Source organism: Molossus molossus, unplaced genomic scaffold (assembly GCF_014108415.1).
Source record: "Molossus molossus isolate mMolMol1 unplaced genomic scaffold, mMolMol1.p scaffold_m16_p_10, whole genome shotgun sequence".
NCBI lineage: Eukaryota > Metazoa > Chordata > Mammalia > Chiroptera > Molossidae > Molossus > Molossus molossus.
In genome coordinates this window covers 19,293,861-19,314,155 of record NW_023425345.1, presented here as the reverse complement: position 1 = coordinate 19,314,155, position 20,295 = coordinate 19,293,861, and the positions used below count along the sequence as shown (strand labels likewise).

Below are 20,295 nucleotides of genomic sequence, written 5' to 3'. Positions count from 1 at the left end.
TTCTCCATCTTCTGAATGTACGTTTGGCCAAATGGCTTGCTTTGATCAATGGATCATTAGAAAACTTGACAATAGAGGAGGCTGGAAGAGTGCTTATGCACTGGGATTCATCTTAACTATTGTTGCTTTTAGAACCCAGCCACCATGTGAAGCAGCCTGAGAAAGTCTGCTAGGTACTGAAGACATATGCCCAAATTGCCCTGTTGCTCCAGCTAAATGACAGATACGTCTAACCCCAAAGCCCATGGTCATAACCACACCACCACCACCATCATCACCAGCACCATCACCATCATTACAACAACTACTCTTATTATTACTCATGTAGTATTCTCCTTCTCTCAAAATGTTAGGGGTTGGAAAAAGAAATTAAAAAAAAAAACAAAACAAAAACCACCATTGTAATTAGAGTCTGAAAACTGACCAATGTTTTTCTCTATCATGTGGCCTTAGTCACAGTATACATCTTCTTTGAGCCTCAGTTTCCCCAGCTGGGAATTAGACCTAATCATAGGGTTCCTGGGAAAAATAAATAACATGAAAATTTCTCTCTTGACTTAAAGTGATATATATTTGCAATTAATAAAGGGGATGTGTTTTAAGCAAGTTCACAGGAAATAATTTCCAAAGAATCTAACTTTAACAATCCCCAAAAATCAAGTAAGAATATATTTCATCTTTATAAAAGAAATTGTTACTTTTCCACCTTGTCTGTAGTGTCATAGAATAAGATGTTCAAATTAAAATGCCATAAAATTACCTAGTGCTTCCGACTCTTTCGAAACTGTTCAACGACTAGGGTTGGGAGAGGAAAGTATGTGCTTTCTCAGCCTGTGAAATGCTTCTAGATTCTGTCATCTTCTTTTCATCTCAACATCAAAGTTGGGAAAAGCTCTTCCACACCAAGGACAGGTGTTTACATGCCACTCACCCAGGCACTTTGCTGCCCCATTAATCTGTCTCTTTTTCTATTTGCATCTTGAGAATAAAGCATTAGTCTTTTGTTTCTCTTAGCTTTTTGCTGACCTGCACTCTCTCAGCTGGCAAGCTGCTGACACATTTTGACAGGTGATTAGACTCATAAAAACAGCTAAGGAAAGGAGTCAGGGAGAAGGGGCTTCACTAGAAGCATGATCAGTGTATATGAAATGCTGAACATGGCAGAAACACACAAGAACATATTAGTAACTGGTTTAAAAAAAAAAAAAAAGAGGGGAGTTCCTTGCTTTCTGGATGACCTAACTCTCGACTCCCAGGGTGTTGAAATTAAGACAAGTCAAAACATAGGATATGGGGAAATATGTGCTGGGCTCATTCAAAAAATTCAAATTCAGCAAATCAGGAGGGTAACTTTACCTACATGGTGACAGTTCACTGTAAGGCTGTCTTATGAATAAGTTACAATGTCCATCTCTTCTTAAAGCTCAAGGGCCAAAAAATGTTTTTCTAAGCCCACATTTCACCTTTTTTATTTGCTACATTTATATAGTCAATGTGCTTTGGTCCAAATTTTCCATCTACAGTGCTTTAAATATGAGTGACCAACTCAATGGAAATAAAGCACATTGAAGAGGAGCTGGAAGAGGTATGAGGGAAAGTAATACCCCCCAAAAGGGTAAATATAGAGGAATAGTAATGATAGTGAGTTGCATAGTGTCCTCCCAAAATTCATGTCTACCCTAAACCTCAGAATGTGACCTTATTTGGAAATAGGACCTTTGTAGATATAGTTAAATAAGGATCTTGAGATGAAATCATCCTAGGTTTAGGGTGGGCTCTAAATCCAATGACTGATGTCCCTGTAAGAGGAGGATAGGCACATCTAGAAGATGGTGGCATGAAGATGGAGAGAGAGGTTTGAGTGATGTGTCTACAAGCCAAGAAACACCAAGGGTTGCCAGCAACCACCAGAAGCAAGGAGAGTGGCATGAAATGGATAGTCCCTGAGTCTGCAGAAGGAATCAACCCTGGCAACACCTTGATTTCTGACTTCTGGCCTTCTGCACTCTGAGAAAATAAATTTCTATTGTTTTAAGCACCCAATTCATGATAGTTTGTAATGACAGCCTTAGGAAACTAACAAGTGGTCTTGAAGACACCTGCAGCCTCTGCTACCTGTACTTGGTTGGTTATAGGCATTTTGATATTCTCACTTGACTCCTTCAGTCTATGGTTGACTTTACTCTGACCCTTGCTGACAATGCTACCCCTTACCATCTTATTCCTAAGCTTCTGAGCTGTGAGATGACAGGAATTGTAGTCAGGGTGGCTGTGGGATATGGTGAAAATCAGGATGAGCTTTGGATCAAGCATGGGTTAGGTTCAGGGATGACACTGGAATAAGTTGAGGTCAAGATCCTCATGAGCAATTCTCAAGGAAGAAATCACCAGTATCACAGAGAACAGGACGGGACTTTCTGGTTAGCCCCTATTCTTGAACAATATTATATCTCTACACTTAACCATCTCTGGCTTTACAAAGAAGTATTTATGCTGTGGCATGTTTCCTAAAGCAGTATAGAGCAGCAGTCCTTCAAAACACCCACCTACACGCTCCCTATAACAGCATCTCTCAGTCTTGTTCCTGCCTGTACACTGTAATATGTGTACATATTCTCAACTTTGGAATTTCCCAGTATGTTCAGGGGTTCTCAAAATTTCCCACCCACATAGCCCTGCCACTCAGAATCACTACTTTGTGAAATTTTCAGCTCTTTACCTACCTATCTCTATACTATCTATCTATCCACCACCTATATTTATCATTTAAAAACCACTTGAGTTATGATTGACACACAAAAAGCTATACATATTTAATGTATACAACTTGATAAGTATAGAGCTGTAAGACCACATTCTATGCATATCCATCACCTCCAAAAGTTATCTACCTCCATTTAATCCTATCTATCTTAGAATACACTAAAACTTCCATGGTAATTTTTCTTATTTAGGTTTTATAACCATCCTATGTGGTAGATACAATGTATATATATGAATTTTAATAATAATAATTAGGTTGTTCTGATTATAAAAACAATGATACCTAGCCCTGGCCGGTTTGGCTCAGCGGTTAGAGCATCAGCCTGCAGTCCAGAGAGACCCGGGTTCGGCTCCCGCTAAGGGCGCGTACCTCGGTTGCAGTTTGTCCCCGGCCCTGGTCGGTCGTGCGGGTGGCAGCCACTCGATGTGCTCCTTTCACGTCGATGTTTCTCTCTCTTTCTCTGTTCCTCTCTCTCCCTCCCACTCTACCTGAACAAAAAATGGAAAAATGTCCTCGGGTGAGGATTAAAAAAAAACAAAACAATGATACCTATATATGTTAAATGATTATAAATACTATATAGATTACTATGTGTTCTTCCATATATGTGTGTGTGTGTGTGTGTGTGTGTCTATAAAATTTCCAATTTTTACACTGTTCATGTACTTGACATTTTTTTTTTTATCCTCACCTGAGGACATTTTTTCCATTTTTTGTTCAGATAGAGTGGGAGGGAGAGAAAGGAAGAGAGAGAGAGAGAAAAACATGATGTGAAAGGGACACATTGAGTGGCTGCCACCTGCATGACCCAACCAGGGCCAGGGACAAACTGCAACCAAGGTACATGCTCTTAGCGGGAACTGAACCTGGGTCTCTCTGGACCGCAGGCTGACGCTCTAACTGCTGAGCCAAACCGGCCAGGGCTGTACTTGACATTTTTAATGGGAATGTTATGTAACTCAAATCACAAAGAAACTCTGCTACCGTCACAGAGGCCTCTGGTGAATAGTTTTTAAAATGTGTGAAAATCAAGGAAAGGAGAAAATTCTCCAATTGGCTCAAATCAAAAGATAGCCAAAATAAACTCACAGATACAAAGACAAATATTCAGAGGAGGCGGGGTTTCAAAACTAGAGGAGACCACAAGATTATAACCCCTAAGAACTCTGTAGAAATCTAGAGGACGTGAGATTTTCATGGTTGTGAAATGGGGGTCCTGTCAGCATACCTAGTTCTTAAGGGGTCAGGCATGCCCAGCTGACACCTGGCTCACCTATTAATAGTCTCCCTGTTTTAGCTCCCAAGCTGTGCATTCTTGGGGCCTTGCCTTCATATAGATCCCTCTGTTCTTGAGGGCCACAGCATCACCTCATGGATGGCACAATTGGATTCTTTGAGACTCACAGTCTTTTGGCCTGTTCTGATTTGCAAGTTTGTACATGGAACAGTCATGAATGTATGTATGTTTCATTTTCTTACCTATTTTCCCAATTAGATTGATCATTTAAAAAATTGCTTTCCCATGCTGTGGCCAGTGGTTAGAGTGTTGGCCCATGCATCAAAGGGTCTCGGGTTCGATTCCTGATCCAGGGAATGTACCTGGGTTACAGGTTCGATCCCCAGCCTGGTTGGGGCACCTGCGGGAGGCAACCAATGGATGTGTCTCGCTCACATCGATGTCTCTCTCCCTTCCCCTTCTCCCTTCCACTCTCTCTTAAAAAAAAATCAATAGAAAAAATACCCTTAGGTGAGGATTAGCACCAAAATGATTGCTTTCCCATCCTTCCCTTTGTCAGGATTCAGCTCTTTTACAAGTTCTAGATTGTTTGGAACCTCACGTACCTCTTAGGAAAAGAAAGGCTACCACATCCAAAAGGTGTAAAGGTCCCAAGGATAACTTGATCTGGCAAGTCACTGAATATGTTAGTGTACACACCACCAAAAGGGAGGGCAGAATAGCTTTGGCAGACAGCTACACAACCAGAAGGATAGGTAAAATCAAGGTCAAGGAACTGATATAGATAAAAAAAACAACAATAATGTTAATAATTCTTATAGAGAATGCCATTCATTCTCAGTCAATTTATTTATTTTAATTAGCTATTTACAGATAATGCAACAGAAGTCCAGAGAGCGTGACTCGATTCCCCACAGTCACTGAGCACAATAATGATAGTGCCAGGCCAGCACATGGGTTCCTTGACTACCAGTTGCATGTTCTTACCAAGCGTCCAATTACCTGCAACGTCATTTTAGCCCTAAATTCTTTGAAACCAACCATGTAAATAATAACAGGTAAGTCTAGTCAGACTGGTTCTGTTGATGGCAAAGTTGCTGGAAACCAAAGTTGCCCATTGGCACCCAGCACTGCCGGGTGAGGTCATTCCAGCACACAGCAGGACTGGATCTCCCCACTAATGTCTATAGACAGACGGGGCAAAGGAGGGCTAAAGGATAATTATGGATATACGAACAATTTCACAATACCTAGCTGTAGCAACCTCTACAAAATTATGATGGACTCTTGAGGTCTATTTCATTTTGGATTTATAAGAATTAATTACAAAGGCCCTCTTCTCTTTAAACTAGACTCTCTAGATGCTAAATCCCTATGTGGTTCTCTCTACTAATCAGGAAAATGAATCAAGGAGAACTCATTTTCTCAGAACCACATGAACACTCAGATACTTAACAAAAATATTGGTTATAACCAGAGGTTTTCTTAAATAGAAGTTTGTAAACTGGAGAATTTGTCCCAACCTCTTTTTCAGGTTGACTGCTCCTGCTCCCCCGGCCTGAGGGAACGTGGACTTTGGGGAGAAAGGGACTGAATAAACACAAGACATCAGACTTCCTTTCTGGAATTTTCTGGTGAAACAGAAAACACTCCACCTGTCAGCCTCTTCCACCTGCCTGGTCCCCTCCTTCCTCCTTTCCCTTTGGAATTTCACAAGGATATTAGGTCATGGAGGAACCATCTACCAAGGCGTAATGGAACTTTTTCATCTCTGGGTCAGCCTCTTTGACTTCTGGCATCTGAGGCTTCCTCTCCAGCAGCTCCAGCCAGAAACACGGAGAAGTAAGGGGACTGTTGTTCACCTCCTCCTCGGCTTTAGGATCATTATAGTGGCGCAGGATAAGTTGTTTGTTGAATCCCTCTTTCTTCAGCTTAGCTTCTTCTGTTTTTCTGTTCAAAAGAGAAGAATTCAAGACTTGGCTAATTTCTTGGTCTTATCAAGGGCTGGAGGATGGCCAATCATTGTTCAGGTCTCTGTGACCTCACCTTTACCATGGATTTAATAGGCTTTTTTATTCTCTTAATATTCACCCAAAGATATGTTCATTAATTTTAGAGAGAGAGAAAGGGAGAAAGAGAGAGAAAAACATTAATGTGAGAGAGAAACATCACTTGGTTGCCTTCGCCCTGACCAATGATCATACCCACAACCTAGGTATGTGCCCTGGCCAGAAATTGAACCTGCAACCTTTTTGGTGTACAGGATGATGCTCCAACCAACTGAGCCACTGGCCAGGGCTTAATGGGCTTCTTTTAAATTAAGACAGCTGGATTTTGAAATCCTTAGCAAAGCATTTTGGAGTGCCTGCCATTTTTAAACAGTTATTGAGCACCTACTGTGTGTGAAGCACTATACCAGAGGCTGTAGGAACTACAGGACTAATAAGTAGTCTTTGTCCCCATAGGAGCAGTATGACACAGCATGGGCTTTTGACAAGAACTGAGATGAATCCTGGCACTGCCACTTGGGACTATAGAAAGTAAGCAAAGTACTAAACTCTGAGCCTTGGTTTCTTCATCTGTAAAATGGGAATGACAATACCTCACAGAAATGTAAGGAATCTCTGGTTAATGCACACAGACCTTGGGACCCCAGTATTTAACATGCACTCTATAAATATTAGTTATTTTAGTGGGAATTATACACATACGTGTGCATTAATAAGGTGGTAAAGGGGAATGGCAGGTAAATATGAAACAACCTAGCTTCTAGGTTTTAGACTGAGACCCTGAAATAAAGGTAGCCTCTTAGAACATTCATTTAACCATCCACAAATATTTACTAAGTGTCTTCCATGGGCAAAATTCATGAGAAAGATGCTATTTCCATTCTAAAGAGAGTGCCCAGGTTATGCAGCTACATGGGAAAGCTTCAATGTATGCATATCCACTCCAAACTCTCCACTCTACTCTCTCCACTTCACAATACTTTTCCCCACAGTTCTCGTGTTGGGTGCTACAGGAGCTGTGGGCATAGTATAAAATGCAGACCCACCAGGGCTCTGTATCTGAGTGTCAGCCATGAAGAGAACACCCTAGTTCTTGACCAGCTTCCCACCCCCAACACACACACACACGTGCACACAGACTCATTTACCCAAGTAGCAGGTAGCTGTTGGCAACATGCCAGTAGAAACCTCCAAAGTTAGGCTGGCAAAGCAGAGGTCATATACTAAAGAGATAGTCTTAGCTCTCTTGGAGACCAACACCAACACCACCTGCTTAATACCCACATGGGCTGCTGCTAGCTTGCTTTTTTTTTTTTTTAATCCTCACCCGAGGATATTTTTCCATTTTTTTGTACAGATAGAGTGGGAGGGAGAGAGAGGAAGGGAGAGAGAGAGAAACATCGACGTGAAGGGACACATCGAGTGGCCGCCACCCGCACGACCAACCAGGGCCGGGGACAAACTGCAACCGAAGTACAAACTGCAACCGAAGTACGTGCCCTTAGCGGGAACCGAACCCGGGTCTCTCCGGACCGCAGGCCAACGCTCCAACCGCTGAGCCAAACTGGCCAGGGCTGCTAGCTTGCTTTTTCTAAGTTAATGCAGCAACCAAAGGTGGGCTTCTGGGCTTCTCGGTTATTAAGACAGAATGTGGGCATTCAATTTGGCAGATCCATAACCAACACTAAAGAATAATCAAAAGTGTCAGTAACTAGGTGAAGTAGGAGCCCCCTCCCCAGAGAAGAATTAGCAGTTTGTGTATTTCCAACAGCAGCATAAAGTGGAACTCAAAATATACAAACAAACAAATCTCAGCAACAGCATGAAAGAATATCTAAGGCTGCAGCAAGTCCTTTCAGATTTAGAGCAGATTCAAACAGGAATCCTCAATGTTTTTTAATGTTTCCTGAAATTGAGCTGGTATAGCTCAGGGTCTTGGAGTAGTTAGAAGATATGGTCTGCGTGCGTGTGTATACATATGTGCATTTTTTGATTGAGTGCAAGATTTGGGGTGTGGGAAAAGCCATATCAAAAGGAAATTTTTATAAAGGATTAAAATAGTACAGTTGATCAATAAAAAGTGGGAAAGGTATAATAGCCACACCATTGTTGGCATGGGGGTGGGAGTCCCTAGCAATCATCAAGAGTCACTGGTCCCTCTCCAAGAAGAAGGAGGGCATGCTTCCCATTGAGCCTTGGCGGGGAAGGAACAGAAGCCAGGAGGGTGGGCAAGGACCAAATCTGCCATGTGGTAGCTGGAAAATAGAAATGCTTGATTAGCAACAGCTTTCTCTCTCTTCCCCTTTGTGTCTTCTCTTGCTTTCTTCCTCCTGCTGCTCCTTCCTTTCTTTCTCATATTCTTATGAAAATGTATCCTACTGTCAAAAATGAGGTGAGTGGGCAAATTTTTTGAACAATATGACAAAAGCAAAGTGCTTATAGATTGCCACTCTTTCCTACATCAAAACACAAGCATGCCACTCCATTTATAAGCATCAAAGGCTGGTACAATATCAGCTTAACAATACACATTTATAATCCAACTGGAAACATGAGTCTAATTACTATTTTCCAAGCCTACACATCAGCCCTTTCATTCAATACCTAAACGTGATTCTATTTTTCTGTCATTTTCTACAAACAGATCTTTTGGATTATTCTTAAAAGAAAGGTAAGTATGCCACTAAAGTGTAAATATCTATAATCATTGGGATTAAAAAGGCATGTTCCACCTCCTTAGCAGTTAAGGCCCAAAATTAAGATACAAAAGCTCTAGTACAAAAAAAAAACTCCAATGCAAAATCTCTTGCATTCTATAAATGCCACATTACTTAAATAGTCAGAGTAGGCAGCTATAATTCAGAAAATTTCCCCATTACCCTTTTAAAAGCAATGCTTCCTTTTCTATCCCCTTTAACAGGCTTCAAGACAGAGTCTTTTAGTCATCCCTTTAAGACTAATCAGCCTCCTGTGTCAACAAAGACGGCCTCTTCTCTGCCTTTTCTCAGTGTTGGCAGTGTCAGTGGTCTTACTCTCCTCTTGCTTAAGGACCAGAAGTTGATCTCTGGCTTTTTCAACAGGTGATGGGTACCACCAAGTTGATTAGTTCAACAAAGTAGCCCTAATACTTGCACATTTCTCAGAAGTTTAAGGCGGTGGTTATTCCCAGGAAAAGTCATTGCTAAGACTTAAGGACACATTCCTTCTCTAAGTCAGAAGTTACCCAATCATGCCAGCCCTCTGGTATTTAAATTACTCTAAGACAGAGGCTGGAATAGAAAGGGAACTATACCTCAAATAATTTCAAACCAAATAGGCCTAAGAATCTAATAGTAAGCTAAATTCCTTACAGTGGGGGCATCCACTGAATGTAAGAAGTGAAGCATGCTTAGAAAATATCTAATACCATTTTACAGATGAAGGAACCAAAGTACAGAAAAAGGAACAATAATTGCTAAATAATAGTTACTGCTTATTGAACATTTCCTATAATTTTTAGCTGTATTATTTTATTTAATGCTTTCAACAACCCTGTAGGTTGATCTCCATTTTATATGAGAAAGGTAAGCTAAATGTCCCAAATCTCCTGGTTTATAAATGGGAGCATAAAAACTGTGTAGGCTCCAAAGCTTGGCTCTAAGTTTCCACATGACATTGACCTTTGTACTCTGGTCACACAGCTAAAAAATGGCAGGGTCAAGGTTAGAAGCAAGCCTGGGATTTCCAGGCTAGTGCTTTTGCATCATCATGTTCTAACAGTGAATATGAGTAAAACCAGAGCACTAGAGCTCACCAGCTTAGGCCCAGAGATCTGATTCTGGCTCATATAAAAGGTCTTAGGTAGGCCTGGTATGGAGAATGTGCTCTGCTGTATGGAGTGCCTTGGGATCTGGTCTAGCATGGGAGGTTTTCACTACGTTTGTCAGACCGGACTTCCTGTGATAAATCCAGAGTCTGTATCAGTGTGGATCTGCCACTGGGGTTGGAGAAAATTCTTTCTTCCTGTCCTTAATTTTCCCTGGGTCTGACTTGATATTAAACTTCTATTATGTTCTATGTAGCAAATGTTATAGAAATCTGGTAGGCTGGTAGTTTTGATTTACCTAAAATTACATTTCATCCAGCAAGCATATGTTTAATCTCCATGGTATCTCTAACACTGGTAAACGGGAATGTTAGGACTTGGCTGCTTTTCTTACAGAAATGTTTTGTAATGCACAGATTGTAAAATTACTTGTGCTCTTTTTAAAGCTTGGATTCTGTATTTGACAGATCCCTTGGGAACTAATTCTACCAACTTGAGAAATCTTCATCGTTAAAAAACAAACACTCCCTTGATAATTTATTATTATGGGTCACATATAAAAGCACCTTACTCATCCCTGTTGCCGTGTGCCAACTAAATTGTCCTCCTCCATCTACTCTGACAAGCCATCTCTTCTTGGTTCTAAACCCACTTGTTTCAAGAAACCTTCTGAGGGTATTGGGTTATTATTAAAAATGCTTTTTACTTGCTTAGTGTGTTAGAGTCCACAAACCGTGTGTGTTTGAAGCTTAAAGTGTTGCTTTAAGCTTCATAACAACCTGCTGTGGTAATTAGAAGACATATTATCCCTAAATGACTGAAGAAACAGAGGTTCAGGGAGTCCAACTGACTTACACAAGATCCCACACCCCTTGATTAATGAACCTAGGTGTTCCAATTCCAAGTTTGACTTATTTTTTCCTTTCAATTTTTTTTTAGACTTTATTTTTTAGAACAATTTTAGGTAAATAGCAAAACTGAATGGAAAGTACAGAGAGTTCATATATATATACTCCCTGAAAGTTTGGTTTTCTTTTCATTAAAATATGCTGCCTGATTCACATCATTTTGAGGCCTTTATAAATTTGAAAATCTAATTCCAAGTTCACTGAAAGAATAAATTGGTGAAACTGCTAAGATGCTTTGATGTAGAAAGAGTAACAAGAGGAGTTTCGCTGTACCAGATATTAAGATAGTAATAACTAACATTTATTGAGTGCTTTTTTGTGCTAGTAATATTTACTAGCTGGCTACTATGATTATCCCCATTTCACAGTTGAGGAAAGTGAGGCAAAGAAAAGTTAAGTGACTTTCCCAAAGTTACATGACTGAATGGAGCTGGGATTTTAGCCCAAACAATTGGGCTTCAAGGTTCTTTCTAGCACCATACTCTACTTCTCTCATATTATATAGCCTGAACAATTAAAATAGCTAAAAACTTAATAGGCAGATTAATGGAATAGAATAGATAGCTCAAAAGTAAACCCTAATGTATATAAGACTAAAGATATAATTAAAGTGAATACTCAAATCAGTGGGTAACAAAGAATATATTTAATACATGACTCCAGAGAGATAATAGTGTTGAAGTTAAATGCATAGGCTTTGGTTTCAGATAGACCTAGCTTATATAGCAGCTCACCCACTTAACTAGTTAGTTCTCTGACCTTGGCCTAACAACAGCAACTTAGTCATGGAGGCATATAAATTGCTTTATGTAGTACTTTACACAAAACAAGCACTCAATAAACATTGGCTGTTAGTATTAGCACCCAGTAAATACTAGCTATCATTATTATTGGAATAGGATGAATAAAGCTAGAATTTCATCCCCTCACACCACACACAACAACATTTCCAGCTAAATGTAGAAAAAATAAATAAAAAATAGGGTAGGTCTACCTAATCTCAGAATGAGAAAACATTTTTCCAGTTATAAAACCATGGGGGGAAATCTTAAAACAAAACATTGATAACTGTACAACAAGAAAAGCTAAAACACCTACATCTTAATCATAAAATTAAAAAGGAAACAATAAACTAAAGAAATAAATATTTACCACAAATAACAAAAAGTTAATATCCTTAATACACAAAAAACTGTGTGGCTCAGTGGTTGAGCATCAACCCAATCACCAAGAGGTCGCCAGTTCAATTCCTGGTCAGGGCACATACCCAGGTTGTGGGTCCGATCTCCAGTGGGGTACATGCAGGAGGCGGCCAGTTGATGTTCTCTCTCATCGATGTTTCTATCTCTCTCTCCCTCTCTCTTCCTCTCTCTCTAAAATCAATAAAGAAAAAAAATTTCAAAAAACACAAAACTTAAATGAGCAAGTAAGAAAGACACTAAAACCCCTAGGGGGAAAAGATACAGAGATTAGGAACACCCAGTACACAAAACAAAGTTATTAAATATCAAGAAATACTTATACAGTTAGTAAAGAAATAAACACTTAAGAGTATTCTTTATCTATCAGTTAGTTGAGGTTGAATAATCTTAACAATTACATTCAGTGCTAAGAATGTTGAGATGGCCCCTCTTACATTGCTATGAAGGGCTAGCTGGCATGGTTTTTCTGGAAACAATTTGGCAGTAGCTCTCTAGAACTTAAAAAATATTTATATCCTTTAACCAAGTTCTACTTCTAGGAATATAGCTTTAGGAAGGTATCAGAGAAATATAAAATATTCATAGGGCCATTGAATCTAAATATTCAATAATAAGAAAATAGTTTAAAAAAATCATGGAACATCCATGTAATGTAATTAATTCAAAGCAGCCATTCAAAATTTTATTTCTGAAGAATTAACAGCATAGGGAAATGCTTGTGTGAAAGGAGAAAAAGCAGGACAAAAATGGCATTCAAAAGATAGTATATATCTTAAAAGATAATATGTAAAACACATATCATTTATTTTTTAATCCTTACCTGAGGATATTTTTCCATTGATTTTTAGATAAAGTGGAAGGGAGGGAGGAGGAAAGAGAGAAGAAACATGGATATGAGAGAGACACATCGATTGATTACCTTCTGCTGGTACCAGGGATCAAACGTGCAACCCAGGTACATGCCCTTGGCCAGGAAAAAAACCCACAACCCTTCGGTCTGTGGGCCGATGCTCCAACCTCTGGGTCAAACCGTCCAGCGCAAAATACATATCATTTAAATATATAGTACTTACTATATTTATGGTGTGCGTGTGTGTGTGTGTGTATTGGAAAGAAAGCTGGAAGGAATTATGTCAAAATGATAAAAATGGTATTCCCTTAGTGAAAAGATTGGTTTTTTTTTTCTTCTTACACTTTTCTAAGTTTTTGAAAAATTTAAATACTAAGGATGTATTACATTTCAAATACATTCCTGCAAGCAATAAGGGTTATTTCCACACAGACAGGTGAAGAACTGGAGTAGAAACAAAGCATGGTGGAAAATGGGTAGACTTCAGAGTTAGATGGAGCTGTGTTTCAGCACTGGCTCTGCCTTTGTCTCACTGTCTGACTGAACAAATTGACACAATTTGTGTAACATTAGTTTCCTCATCTGTAAAATGAAAATGATAATTGTACCTCTCTCATAGTGTTGTTGTAAGGAGTATAGATAACATATGTAAAGCATAAGGTTGACTGTCTAGCACAAAGTATTTTATTAGTGCTTACTATTGTTATTATCACCTCCTAATTCTTTGATTTGTCTACTGTTGATTGTTAACTTGCTGAGATGTTTAGTTCCCCACTTTACGTAACAGCAGGGACTGGTTTTATGTTTCCTTAGAACAGTACTTTGCTTACAGCTGGCTTTTCTTTCACTGACTACTTTTGTTCCTTCTCTCCTCCCCAACAGTGTCATACATGATCCTGTACTGGTCATACGATAAGGCTGATTGATTTATAAGTCATGGATCATAGAAAGACTTTTTTATGAGTTACCAGGAAGAGAAGGATTTGTGTGTGCATATATTTTTTCATATTATGAATACAATAGGCAAGGTGATAGGGTGACTTGTCCAGGGTCACATAGGTTCTACATTTCTTTTTATCTATCTACTGTATCATATGCCTCCTAAAAGTATAAGATTCTGAAGACTACAGAGGGCTCCCTACATTTGAATTATGGCTCCTTGTAGCTTCTTCACAGCAATATTGAGGACTGTCTTCCATTTCAGAATTTCCGATTTTGAGTAAGGATATTGACAGAGCCAACCTTAAAAAAAAAAAAGACACACATATTAACACAGAAGGTATATTTATTTCAAAATTTACACCAAGTCAGTACTCACTGGGTAAATCCTGCCCAATCATCAGTCTACCAAAGCCTATGTGAAAAAGGAACCAAAGTCCATTCATATTAAAGTATAATTATCAGCTTAAGAATTACCTGTTCTCAAGGGTATTTGCCCTGAAATTGGATTAAGACTTTAACCCCAAGGAGTTAAACCCCTATGATGACATTTGAAGTATTAGAGACCTTTCAAGAATCTCTGTACACCTACAAACGAGGTTCCTCAGCATCCTTCCTGTCTCAGGACAGAATCCTGCATACCAGAGAGAACATTTTATTGGTAGTCAATAAATTTGGGTCCTGTTTCTGACTCCCCACTAACCAGTTTGGGTTCTCAACATCTCTGGGCATCAGATTTCTCGTCTGCAAAATGAGAGAACTGAATGACATGATCTCTAAGGCCTTTCAATTCTAACATTCTCCTCTGTAAAATTCTACCCTTGTAGTAAACATAGAAACATCCACAGATGGCTTCAAGGAATTTGGGGAAACAGAAAAACCTGCCATTTCTTTATTCCATCCTACCAAGTCTAGTCTATTCAATAATCCAGTAAATTACATATAAAAGAAAAATTAAAAAATAAAGATATGAAAGGGGTCCCGGGGGATGGGGGGTGGATCTTACCACACAAGCACTGTTATCATTTTGGTGTAGCTTCATCCAGGATTTTTTCCCTATACATAGGTGTTTTAAAACATTAGTTATAGTGAGAATGGGTAAACTGTTTATTCTATTTCCAGGTCTTTTGCTTTAGCCATGAGCTCCTCATTGGCCATAACTCCAGGTAAAATTTTTAAATCAGGGCATTGTATCTGTTCTCCATTTTTGTCTTCACCTCCATTCCACACACCACACACACCAGCCCTAGGTTAAGGGCAGGATTTACCTTCTCTTTCAAAATAATAGATTACTTGACTTTTCTTACTTTGAGTTATCATCCTAATCCCATCCCACATGACTCAGGTTGGGCTAACAATACTTTCTTGCAACCCATGAACCAATGACCCAGGTTTGGACAATAATATTAGTTTATTTCCTAGGCCACCATGATTCAGCCATAGGGTGGGCACTTGACTCAAACAGAGCTAATCAGAGTCATTATCGGGGGGGGGGGGGGGGGGGGGGGGAGTACTTTATTCCTAAGCAGGAAGTACATGAATCTATGGCTGGCAGTGACCATCTTTACAATGTAGAGTGAATCTAATAGTAGAATTCTGCTAAGCAGAGATGGAAAGAGAAAAATCTCTGCCATGTTGAGTCCCACATTCTGCCTTGGACATTGTTCCTGCAGTTTTTCCTTTAATCTTCTGGGCTACCCTCTAGGACACGAACAAATAATTTTTTTGTTGCTTAAGCTAGTGTGAGTTGGGTTCTTGTTGTTTACTGCCTAAAGATTCCAGGCTGGCTCATCCCCACTGAAACATGAGAACAATCCTAATCTTAGACTTGAAGGATTGAACACACTCCATCTGTTTCCTTAGAACTAAATAATGTAATTTTTTCCAGCCTCCCACTTTGAGATTTCAATCTCTGCCTTCAATGACAAGGCCTTGCTCCTTGTTCACAGACTATCTAGTGGGCTGAGCACCTGCTTGCCATCCAATTGCTTGCTGGGGGATTTCCTGTCACTGGACTTAAATCATGTATTTGGATTCCTGGACATTTTCATGCTGAATCCTTGTTACCTTATGATTTACTTCATTTCTCTTTGCTGTTTTGCCATACCCTGGGTCTGTTTCTTCAATTATCTGTCCCACTCCAGTGAGACAGTTCAAGTTTTACATTTTGACCCCTCAGCATATCAAATTCAGAAGTATGTGTAGGGAATGGGCAGGGGTGGAAGGAACACTTGACCCCTAAGTACATTCTCTAAAAGCAGGCCCTTTCAACAGCTTTTAAGGTTAGGACAATGATAAAAAGGTAATGAAAAGCAAATTTATGAGACCTATGACAGACAGCCCCAACTTCTACACACTCCCTGAGCCACACAGCAATTAGCTATATTATGTTTGTGTCCCAAGGAATGATGTTTTCCTTCTCCTCACAACCCATATCTTATCCCTTTTATAACTTCATTCAGGTCCAGCCAGTGTGGCTCCCTGGTTGAATGTTGACCCATGCACCAACAGTTCACTGGTTCAATTCCCGGTCAGGACACATGTCCAGGTTGTGGGCCCGATCCCCAGTGTGGGGCCTGCAGGAGGTGACCAATCTATGTTCTCTCTCATTGATGTTTCTATCCCTCTCTCCCTCTCATTTCCTCTCTCTCTAAACTCAATAAAGGGAAAAAAAAATTAATTATAACTTAATTCAGGTATAGAGAGTATTCTTTCTAGATTTGTGCAACCATACTTTCTTGAGAGGTCTCCATTATAACATAAACAATTTAAGGATCTATTTTTGCCTTTAACACAAAAGCCTTGGTTCCCAATACAAGATGGTAGGATTTTGTGCTAGAAAGGCCCTGGGGTCTCTTCTAGGGATATGAATGTTATTGTTGTCTAAGCTGGTTTCTCAAAACCATGAAGAAAAAACTCACAGGGTACAGGAGTGGAGAAACCAGGAACAGCTGGGTTAATGGGGAATATCTTTGAAAATTTTGACTTGGAATATATAAACTTAAATGTATGGCTCTGATTGTGGTACTAAGAGGATGCATGAGAGAAAGTTTCCAAATTCAGTGAATGCAAGTGATTCTCATTCTGGTTGCTTATCAAAATTGACCCTAATTTGGGTGGATAAAGGGATCTTACCATTTTCTAAACAGATCTGGGATGACAGTGAGAAGTGGATGACAACAGGTAACCTATCCTGGGAGATCTGGCAATACTGCTTCTGGCTGAGAACAGCTAGGAAAAAAGGAAGAAGGAGGAAGATGAAGAGAGGAGAAGGAGAAGAAAAAGAGCATTTTGCTAGATCATCAAGAAATCCAATTGTCAATATTTTAATATTTTTATGATGGCATTAGCAAAATTTTCCATAAGCCCCCACAATGACCCATGAAATATTTTCATTTGCTCTGGAAATTAATCAACTTTTTAAATTGAAAATTCCTCTGCATAATTTATTGATTTATTTAAAGATTGTGTTTGTGCTTTTGTTATAAGAACTGCCTTTCCACAAAGAACCATTGAAAAAAGATTCATGTTTTATTTTTATTTCTTCTTTTAGTAACTCGATAACAGGCTTGTTATTGATTTAAAAAGAAAAAAAGGCTACAAGGACTCAAGGCCTCTCTGTATCATTACTAAGTTTTGTACTAACATGTAAATATAAGACAAGAAATTTTACTTTTCTATGAAGTGGAATGAAAAATAGATGTTTTGAAAGCTGTCTAAAATCAAACAAAAAATAGAGATTTTTTGGGGGGGAAGAAAAAGCAAAACTCATAGGAGCTTCTTTAACTTTATACAGTTGACCCTTGAACAACATAGAGGTAAGGGATACTGACCACCCAGTGCAGTTAAAAATCCATATATAACTTTTGACTCCTCAAAAAGTTAACTACTAATAGTCTACTGTTGACCAGAAGCCTTATCAATAACATAAACAGTTGATTAATACATATTTTGTATGTTATATGTATTACATATATACTGTATTCTTACAATAAAGTAGGCTAAAATTTTAAAGAAAATCATAAGGAAGAGAAGATACATTTACTGAAAAGTATCTGTGTATAAGTATGTTGCTCAAGGGTCAACTGTATATATGAATTATGAGGTCCGTAAATCCAGGATCCCATAACAAACAGGCCCCATCTAAAAAAAATACGATGAGGAAATTATGATATAAAGTAAAAGCAATAAGGCTACAGGTAAGAATTTGCACAATAACCATGACATATTTACTGAGCTCTTACTATATGTCAGGAACTGTGCTTAGCACATAACATGTATTATATAATTTAATTCTCTCAACAAAGTTCTACCATTAATCATCCTTATTTTACAGATGAGGAAATCAAGTAAGTCTAGGATAAGGCCTGAAAATTTGCTGTTCTAAGATGTTCCCAATGATGTAGATGTGTCGACTCAGGGACCACACTTTGAGAACCATTGCTACAGAGCATCTCAACCCCTTTATTAACAGTAATCACTTGTTATTAAAAAGTAAAAACTTCCAGTCAAGATGGCGTCATAGGTAAACGTGGAATGGCGTCCTCCCACAACCACATCAAAGTTACAACTAAACTACAGAACAACCATCATTCAAAACCGCCTGAAATCGAGCTGAATGGAAGTCCTACAACTACGGAATTAAAGAAGCAGCCACATCCAGACTGGTAGGAGGGACGAAGGCGGACAGGCTAGTCCCACACCCATGTGTGGCGGATAAAAATCAGGAGGACACCTCGGCTGGGAAGGTACTTCCTGAGGACTTAGGGGGTCCCCGTCCCACACCAGGTGCCCTGCTCAGGGTTCCAGTGCCAGGAAGAGAAGTCCCCATAACTTCTGGCTGGAAAAACCAGTGGGAACTAAGGCTCAGGGAGACAGATGCAGCTGGAGCCCCAGGCAGCTCCTCTTAAAGGGCCCGCGCACAGACTTATCAGACTTGCTTCCTTTAAGCTTGGAGGGGAGGCAGCTGGAGGGGCGCCAGAGACCTACAGGGAAGAACTGAGCTGTTTGACATTGGAGCAAGGGCTGGAGAGGGGGCTTTCTTCAGGACAAACGTGCTGTCAGAGGCCTTTGTTCCTTTGGTGAGCTCTTCCCTGGGGCGGCAGAGAGCCGCCTTATCTGGGACTCCAGCAACCTGGCTCACACTGGTTGCCCCGCCCTGGTGATTCCCTGAGGCCCCGCTCCACCCAACTTTCAGGCCCACCCAGGCTGTTGCCATTTGCTTAACCATAGGATTGGCCTGTCTTGGATCCTGCTGCAGGTTTTCCTAAATATTCTTTCAAACAAGCAGCATCTGATCTCAGATAGCCCCATACCTCTCATTAAGTAATACATAGAAACAAACACAGAAAAGCAGCCAAAATGAGGAGACAAAGAAACAGGTCCCAAATAAAAGAACAGAACAAAACTCCAGGAAAAGAACTAAGCAAAATGGAGATAAGCAACCTACCAGATGCTGAGTTCAAAATACTGCTTATAAGGATGCTCAATGAACTTAGTGAGGGCCTGAAGAGCATTAAAAAGGACCAATCAGAAATGAAGGATGCACAGTCAGAAATGAAGGAGGCACTAACTGAAATAAAGAATAATTTACACAGATTCAATAGTAGAGTAGGTAAAGCCAAGAAGCAAACCATCGATTTGGAATATAAGGAAGCAAAAAACACCTCATCAGAGCAGCAAAAAGAAAAAAGAATTTAAAAAAAATGAGGATAGTGTAAGGAGCCTCTGGGACAACTTCAAGCATGCCAACATCTGCATCTTGGGGGTGCCAGAAGGAGAAGAGAGAGAACAAGAAATCGAAAACCTGTTTGAAACAATAATGGCAGAAAACTTCCCTACCTTCGTGAAGGAAACAGACATACAAGTCCAGGAAGCACAGAGAGTCCCAAACAAGATGAACCCCAAGAGGCTCACACCAAGACACATCATCATCAAAATGCAAAAGGTTCAAAACAAAGAGAGAATATTAAAAGCAGCAAGAGAAAAGCAGTTAGTTACCTACAAGGGAGTTTCCATCAGACTGTCAGCTGATTTCTCAAAAGAAACTTTGCAGGCCAGAAGGGAGTGGGAAGAAATATTCAGAGTGATGGAAAGCAAGAACCTATAATCAAGATTACTCTATCCTGCAAAGCTGTCATTTAGAATTGATGGCCATATAAAGTTTCCCAGACAAGAAAAAGTTAAAGGAGTTCATCACCACCAAACTGTTATTATATGAAATGTTGAAGGGTCTTTTTGAAGAAAAAGATAAAATATATGAACAAACAAAATGGCAATGAATACATATCTATCAACAATGGAATCTACAAACAAAATGAACAGGCAGAACAGAAGCATTCTCATAGATACAGAAAACATTTTGTTGGTTGCCAGATGGGAGGGGGGGGTGGGGGAATGGGTGAAAAAGGTGAAGGGATTAACAAGAACAAATTTGTTGCTAGACTGACAAACCTCAAAGAGAAGGGGGTTGGGGGGTGGGAAGGAATAAACTAAAGAACTTATGTGCATAACCAAAGGACACAGACAACAGTGTGGGAAAAGGCGGGGGGGGGGGGAGTGGGGAGGAGGGGGTCAATGGG

General features: G+C 39.7%; 1 protein-coding gene and 1 long non-coding RNA gene across 9 annotated transcripts in view; one reads left to right on the top strand and one right to left on the bottom strand.

Annotated features, from left to right (window-relative positions):
- The window catches only part of LOC118623426 (uncharacterized protein C3orf20-like), a 116,014-nt gene that overhangs the window by 67,691 nt on the left and 28,028 nt on the right, over positions 1-20,295 (bottom strand). For 6 of the 7 annotated variants that reach the window (XM_036250976.1, XM_036250977.1, XM_036250978.1 and 3 more), the window contains exons 8-11: positions 16,850-16,945; positions 13,918-14,017; positions 5,724-5,951; positions 4,607-4,756 (exon numbers count right to left, since the gene is read on the bottom strand). In XM_036250976.1, coding sequence (XP_036106869.1) covers positions 4,607-4,756; positions 5,724-5,951; positions 13,918-14,017; positions 16,850-16,945 — 574 coding nt within the window. Of the gene's footprint in view, positions 1-4,606; positions 4,757-5,723; positions 5,952-13,917; positions 14,018-16,849; positions 16,946-18,684; positions 18,700-20,295 lie in introns of those variants that run through there. The other variant, XR_004958273.1, reaches the window with a different exon arrangement.
- LOC118623431 lies at positions 4,125-6,543 on the top strand. 2 transcript variants are annotated; one of them, XR_004958277.1, is made up of 3 exons: positions 4,125-4,220; positions 5,536-5,843; positions 6,467-6,543. It is a non-coding gene; the product is annotated as an uncharacterized LOC118623431 (long non-coding RNA). The 2 variants fall into 2 exon arrangements; XR_004958276.1 differs by lacking the exon at positions 4,125-4,220 and adding an exon at positions 4,874-5,059.